Genomic DNA, 7,600 nt, shown 5'->3' with positions numbered 1-7,600 from the left:
ATTCCATTGTGAAGGTCATAAGAGGAATGATTCAGGACATTGAAGCTGAGCGACCACTGATTGGTAGATGCTTGCCTCTTTGGGAGGAGTTGAGAACCAAGGTGAAAGAATGGTGTTCCAAGTACAACATTGCGGAAGGTCCTGTAGAGAAACTAATGTGTCCAGGGATTAATGTGTCCAGAGCAGAACGACGTCGTTTTGTGTTAGAGGGACTAATGTGTCCCGTTTTCAAAACATCCATCCCACTTATTTGCCACGTGGGAACACCGATGAGCCAGGTCAGCATAGGGGAAGCCAACTCAGCGTTTTCCGTCTGCTCTGAGGGTGGCTCATGGACGGAGGGACGGATCGGTCTTATTTTAAGGAACGTCAGGGATTTAAATGTATTTTCCAATGCTCAGGGACGAAAATGTCCTCGGGTTAAATGGTCAGGGACTAAATTGTCCTTTTCTCTTCTTTCCAATATTAAAGACAATGTTCCTAATTTTCTTTCATCTTTTTTGTCCGGCATGCTACCTCTGAACATGTTATATTCAAACGTTGGATATCAATTCGTTCGATAAACAAATTAGTTGATCTTATAGCATGGTAGAACTCCGGGATTATATTCATGACTCTTTTGAACATGTTGAAAGAAATGTTATACAACCAAATGTTCGAGATGCTATGAAGCCTGGTGGGTTGAACATGGGAAGCATGTTGAGGGTATAGTGCTGTTTTTAATGCAAATATATAGTTGTTAATTGAATACTTCAAACTGCAGTATAGACGAGTTGACTGCACTACCACTTCCTTGGTTTTCTTTCCTCTGTGCCTTTTTATCACGAAATTACTGTCCAAAATGGCTAATGCATACAAGTCATATACTAACACACATGGGAACATATATTCTGAAATGGTTAGGTTAGCAAAACTGTATAGACTACTAAATGATTAAGAGCTTGTCTAGTTGATTGGGACTATAATATTAGGATCTTGACTAGTTTTGAGAGCTTATAAATTTCATCTATCTAGTAGAAAGCTCTATGTATTATTCAGTCACGTTCATGAAGATGGATAGTGGCAAATCTTTTATGCAGAAAAACAGAAAAGTACTATAGAACTCTCTTTTGATTGATTTATTAAATCTATTTATTTATATGCAATTAAAAGTGATGAAGGAGTAGTACAAACATAAACTAGCCCACTACTGTGTAGTTCTTCAGAGCAAAAAGGCTATGTCATCCGTGCATACCTCTATCCACAGTCAATGAAGTCGAAAAGAACCTTTTCATGAATCACATTCGGCCTCCAAAATGATGGAAAAAGTGAAATTTTTATTATTCAGTTATAGGAAAATTTTAGGTAACAGTAAACTGCTCTCTTCTCTTCTTCGTATGGCTTAGTAGTCTCAAAGTCATAATACAAAGCATAGTGTGTTTTATATCTTCATCAATATTATGGAAGAGACACACTGCATAACAGATAGGAGAAAAAGAATAAAGCAGCTTATTTACCTCAGAATTTCAGATATGAGGTTTCTATATGCTACTCTTGGACACGAGAGAAGGTATACTCTGCTCGTACCTGAAGAAGTTAAGAGGATCAACCTTGGTCTTCACATTTGCCAACCTATTGAAGTTGTTTTTGAAGTACTTGAGACCCCAAAGGCTAGCTTGCTCATAGCTTGTGTAGCCAATGTTATTTACCCCAATGTCAAGGTCTCTATAGTTGAGATATGCAGCTCTAGGAGAATTTGATGCAAAAGGTTCCATATAACTATAAATCCTTGTAATCCACTTGATTTGTTTTTGTGCTACCTCATCTCTTCCTTGTTGGTCCCAAGAATCTAGGTAACCAACAAAGCACAAGTTTCCGGATCTATGTGGAAAAGGAAGTTTGGACTGAGGAATCTGATCCATTATTCCCCCATAAGGAAATAGTTCCATGAATGCAGCTTTCTCCCCGTTCTCCTTAAATATTTGCCATATTCCTTCTAAACCACTTTCAGGAATGGGGTGTTTCAGATAGTCGGATTTCCCTTTGTAACTTTGTGGCGGGCTTGGAGTTCTTTGCAGCAAAACTTGAAGGGATTTACTACTTGATCCAACCATGTAAACCGTTGACTCTATCCAACTCATCTCAGTACAATCTTCCTTGACCAAACCCAATTCTGGGAAGCGTTCTTGCATCAATGGTATGAGTTTATCCTTACCACCAAGAAACAGGGCTTCAAATTTGGCTTTTGTCGTTAATACGAGCCTGATGGCTAGGTCCTCATGAAGCTTACTTGCCATATTCTGCCACTTCATAACGAGCATAGTTGCATTTTGCTCCAAAGTCCTTTCAACTCTGAAAACTGTCACAGTTGGTGGAACTGGAACTAGTTTGACCTTCCATGCTAGGATGACTCCAAAGTTTGCTCCACCACCACCTCTAATGGCCCAGAAAAGATCCTCACCCATTGCTTCTCTGTCAAGAAACCTACCCTTCACATCAACCATGTGAGCATCAATTATATTATCAGCAGCAAGGCCATATTTACGCATCAAGTATCCATAGCCACCACCACTGAAGTGCCCTCCAACTCCAACAGAGGGGCATACACCTGCTGGAAAAGCCAGAGTTTTGCTTTTCTTGCTGATGCTATAGTAAAGTTCACCTATAGTTGCCCCAGCTTGAACCCATGCAGTTCTTGTTTCTGCATCCACTTCAATATTTCTGTAGTTTATGAGATCAATGATAACAAAAGGAACTTGAGAAATATAGGAGACTCCCTCAAAGTCGTGGCCACCGCTTCGAGTTCGAATCTGCAACCCATGGAGTTGGGAACAGATTATGGTGGCTTGAACATGGGAAGCATGGAGGGGAGTCACAATGACTAGGGGTTTGGGAGTTGTTTTGGATAAGAATCTATGGTTTTGAATGGAAAACTGAAGTATAGAGGAGTAGGAGGAATTGGAAGGGGTGTAAACAACCTCAGAGATTGAGGTGGAGTTCTGAAGTTGAAGACACTGAAGGAAGTGTTCATGATCATGAGTATGAGATGCAGAAGATGCTAATGAAAATAAAAGGCCAATTACAGCAACAGTCAAATATGGACTTGGGTACTTCATTTTTTTGTGTTTTTTTTATGGTGTTAGAATCTATATCACATATCAGTCATCTTAAATAGTGAAAGGATTAAAGGTATGGTGCAAAGTCTATCGTAAACAGTTACGGGTGAGGGTTCATCGTTCATGTATGGGTTACATCTTATTGGAGGCAAAACCACGAAGGGCTTAATGGTTGTGAATATGTGATAGAAGTGATTGTGTTTGTGTTTAATTTGCGGAAAAGTATAGGTAATCAATAATATTTTCGAACAATGTGTGAATAATGTGTTTTAATAGGGTTAAAAGAGTAAATTAATTTTAAATTTAATTAATAGCATTGAATTAGGGTTTTAAGGTAATTGCTATGATGTCTAAAAGTGTCTGTCTAACTTACCAAAAGGGGTTAAAAATTAGAATAATTCTCTACATACAAGTGATTTTCAATACAAGTCATACAAGTCATTTATATTCACGCCGTTTCACGTTTTTTTTTCCCTCTTCCGTGTCTCTTTTTCTTCTTTTTCGTAATTTTTCTCTCTCGTTAACATCATCATCAACACCACCTCTTTCTCCCTCTTTTTTAATTGAAATTTCTTCTTCTCTTTTCGTTGTCTCTTTCTCCTTCATCAAAATCACCAGAAAAAATAAAGAAACATTATTCAAGGTACTGTTTTACTGTTCTTCTAGATTTTTTTTAGATTGTCTCTGTCATGTGCCTAATTCTTAACCAGCAAAACATTAAAAGATTTCAAAAAGAAATATACTGTCTCCCCCTATATTGGGTGTATTTCTTAAATCATTTGGGTGTATTTCTTAAATCTTTTGAGTGTATTTCTGCAATCGTTTGGTTTATTTCTGTAACTGTTTGGGTGTATTTCTGTAATCCTTTGGATGTATTTCTATAATCGGTTGGGTATATTTTTGTAATCGTTCGGGTGTATTTCTGAAGTTACATCATTTTCAAAACAATTTCAAATCTTGATTTCAGAAACCATGAAAAAAAAAACAGAAAGAGATCGACACGTTTTTTTTTGTGCCTTTTTTCTTCTTCTTCTTCTTTCTCCGTGCTTCCTCTTCCTCTTCTTCTTCTTTTTTTTTTCTCTCTGTGTCTCTTCTTCTTCTTTTTCGTAAAAAAGAAAACGAAGGTGAAACACGCAAAGATTGTTTAGTAACGCGCATGTTAGGCCCAACTTGTAAGACTTGTAAACAAAAATGACTTGTATATGTAGCACTCCTCTAAAAATTAATATTTAATTTTAAAAATATAAAAATAAATAATTATTAAATATTCAAAAATTATTATAAAAAATAAGTTAATAAAAAATTAGACACCAAATTATAGACACCGTAAAATTCACCTTTATTTAATTGGAGTAGTAATTGTTTCGGGTACATTATTTATCAAAAATCGGACCGTTCACCGACGCATAATGACGAAGAACTGAGAAAAGTAAAGTAGGGTCGTGGCTCGTGTAGGAGTAGGACTGTTCACTGTGCTCAGCTTTTTCATGTACTTGTATAGAGGTGGATTGTGCGGAAAATTTTTTGAAATAAATTGAAATTTTTATCTTAAATATTCAGAATATATTTTTGTTTTGGAATTTGAAACAACTTGGTCCACTGCAACGACAAACTTCATTAATTATATAAAGTTTGTCTAAAAAAAAGCGAACTTTATAAAGCCTATAAAAACAAAAGTGATCTCATTTTTTATTTTTTATTGGTGGCGAACCTCCCTTTTTTACTCATTCTCTTATATTCACTCTCAATCTCTTCTCTCAAGTTTCTCTTTTCTCATCTCCTTACTTGAAGATAAATTTTAAGTAAGTTATTTAAACTATTTTTTTGTTTTTAATTTATTTTATTTTTATATAATCAATTTAGAATAAAATTGTTGATTACACATATTAACATTAGATAGTATTAATGTAGAGTTAATTATTAAAAAATTGGAGTTCATTATTTAACATAATTTATTGAAAAATATAAAAATACTCATTTAGAACTAATTATTCAAAAAATATAGGAATAATTATTTTTAGATCTCTTGTTAGAAATATAGGAGTAATTTTTTAGAGTTACTGATTTAAAAATTATTATAACAGTTAAATAGATTTAATTATTTATTGATATTTTGTTAATTGTTTAGAATATTAGTAGTTTTTGAACTTTTTAGGTGTAGAAATTATTGTTATTAATTTTGTACTCATTTGATTTTAAATACTTTGATGGACTAAGGGTTAGTAGGTTATGAGGATACGTTGTATAGATTAGATCAGACAGAGCATATTGCTGGCATACTCGGTTAATTGGTATAATATTTAATTTTTAGTGTTTAATAAATTTAAAAATATGTATATTATTTTAAGCATATATTTGACATAAATGTTAAATATTTTTTAGCCTAATAGAGTGTTGCGGACGCATCAAAATTTACTGGCGAGACTTGACGAACGTATCAGGAAATATCTCTTTTGGGCTGGTTTCGAACATGTGGCATTCATGGTTGAGTGGGACCATGACTGGCCTTTGGTATCTGCGTTGGTGGAGAGATGGTAGTTAGAGTTCCACACATTTCACATGCCATGTGGTGAGATAACGATCACCCTACAAGACGTGACATATCAGATGGGTCTGAATGTTGATGGAGACTCAGTTAGTAGCTGCGTTGATGGTTGGGAGTAGTACTATGAGGGGCATTCCATGAAGGAGATGTGTCAACAGCTACTAGAACATGTACCAGGTCCGAACCACAAACAAGGTTAGAATAAATGGACAGTCAACATGTCGTGGTTCAGAGACACGATTTGTGGGGAGTTGGCCGAGGATGCTGATGTGTGAGTATCATTAGTGTCTTTGTATAAGATTTATATAGTAATTTGTTGAATTCTTGAGAAATCTAAGTGATTTACTCCTTATTAGATGCTACTTTGAGTTGTTGTTGTATTTTATTAATTACAGGTAGCATTCGAATGAAATTTGATAGAATTCAAAAAGAAGAAAACATGAGAAGTTTGTTGCTGCCCCTTGGCACTATACGCCACCTCACTGGCGTTTAGTGCCAGCACCTTAAAGTCACTATTGCATTCGGGCATGGCGGCGCTAAACGCCATCTTACCGACGTTTAGTGCCGGGGATGTTGAGAAGCGTGCCCATTCTGTAAGGGTGGCGCTAAACGCCGGCGCCGAGGACGTGAATCAAGGTGGTCCCCATGCGTGCAATAAGAATCAACGGAAGGCTTTTGTGATTTGATTTTAAATCAAATAATCAAATATAAAAGATTTGTTAGGTCTTAATTTAAGTTTTAAATCAATTTTAATTAGGACTATAGATAGGATAGAGATTCGCCCTTGCGGGAACTTCTCTTCTCCTAATTCCTCATTCCGTAATTTACACTTTTCACTCTTATGTTTTTATCTACACTATGAGCCACTAGACCTCCATTGTTAAGGTTGGAAGCTCTGTTTACTTTAATAGATTAATAATTATTTGTTCTTGTACTCTTGATTAATGCATTGATTTATGTTTAAGAATTAGTTTTGTTCTTCATCCTACGGATTAGTGTGTATTGAAAAAGAACTCTAATCTAAATTGAATTCTTTTTGAATTTTGGAAAAGCTATATCATTATAATTACAACTTGAAACCCTTTCTCACAACTCTTTAATTATCTGGACTTAATGTGATACGTGATATATAATTGCATCATTTTTGAATTATTAGGGTTTGTGTGGCTTATAAATCAGAATTTGAACTTAACCCTCTAATACAATTGATTGATCAAGGAATTGACGGTTGGTTGGATTAGAGGAGATTGAATTGCCTAGGAATAGGAATTCAATCACCTAGGATTTGTCATAAACTCAATCTTTGCATGATCAAGGTAGTTGACATTGAATATTAATCCGAACATTTAAACATCTCCAAAACCTTAACTCTATTCTCATATCGTTTTCTCAACAACTCGTTGTTTGCTTTTCTTAATTTATTGTCTTTTGTGCTGTTTGATCTTCAAAAATATCATTTCAACTTGTCTAACTAGAACAATTAATCAACCATTGCTTGTTTAGTCAATTAATCTACGTGGGATCAATACTCACTCACCTGAGTTTATTACTTGTTACGACCCGGTGCACTTGCTGGTAAGTTGTGGTTTGAAATTCCAAACCAGATGCGACAGATGAGCGGCTACTACAGTAATTCGGTAGGTTCATTATGTAGATATTAGGTGGCATGCTATTTCCAGATGCATCTGACTCCTGCATGCACATGTGGTGGTTACCTTTGTTGGAGGACTTGAATCACTGTAGCCGATTGTCTTGGGGTTCAACCATTCTTGCTTGGTTGTACCGCCAGATGTGTCGCGCTACGGACTATAGGAAACTAAATTTAGGGGATGCATAGGGTTGCTTCTATCATGGGCATATCATCGTATCTCAAGCTGTCGTCCATCTGATTTTGATCAGCGACGATTTTCGTTGATGGAGAGGTACGACTAACTTTTAGGAAGTGTATGTTTCATTATCA

General features: G+C 35.6%; 1 protein-coding gene across 1 annotated transcript; it reads right to left on the bottom strand.

The window, feature by feature from the left end:
- On the bottom strand, positions 1,297 to 3,267 carry LOC107631565 (tetrahydrocannabinolic acid synthase-like). Its single transcript, XM_016335053.2, has one exon. It carries the CDS (start codon positions 3,093 to 3,095, stop codon positions 1,521 to 1,523), a length of 1,575 nt encoding a protein of 524 aa, XP_016190539.1. The 5' UTR covers positions 3,096 to 3,267; the 3' UTR covers positions 1,297 to 1,520.

This window comes from Arachis ipaensis, chromosome B03, assembly GCF_000816755.2.
Source record: "Arachis ipaensis cultivar K30076 chromosome B03, Araip1.1, whole genome shotgun sequence".
Taxonomy (NCBI): domain Eukaryota; kingdom Viridiplantae; phylum Streptophyta; class Magnoliopsida; order Fabales; family Fabaceae; genus Arachis; species Arachis ipaensis.
This window is presented reverse-complemented; position numbering and strand designations above follow the sequence as displayed.

Bases quoted from the DNA above. Each gene is read 5' to 3' on its own strand.
- LOC107631565 (XM_016335053.2), bottom strand. From the start codon at position 3,095: ATGAAGTACCCAAGTCCATATTTGACTGTTGCTGTAATTGGCCTTTTA.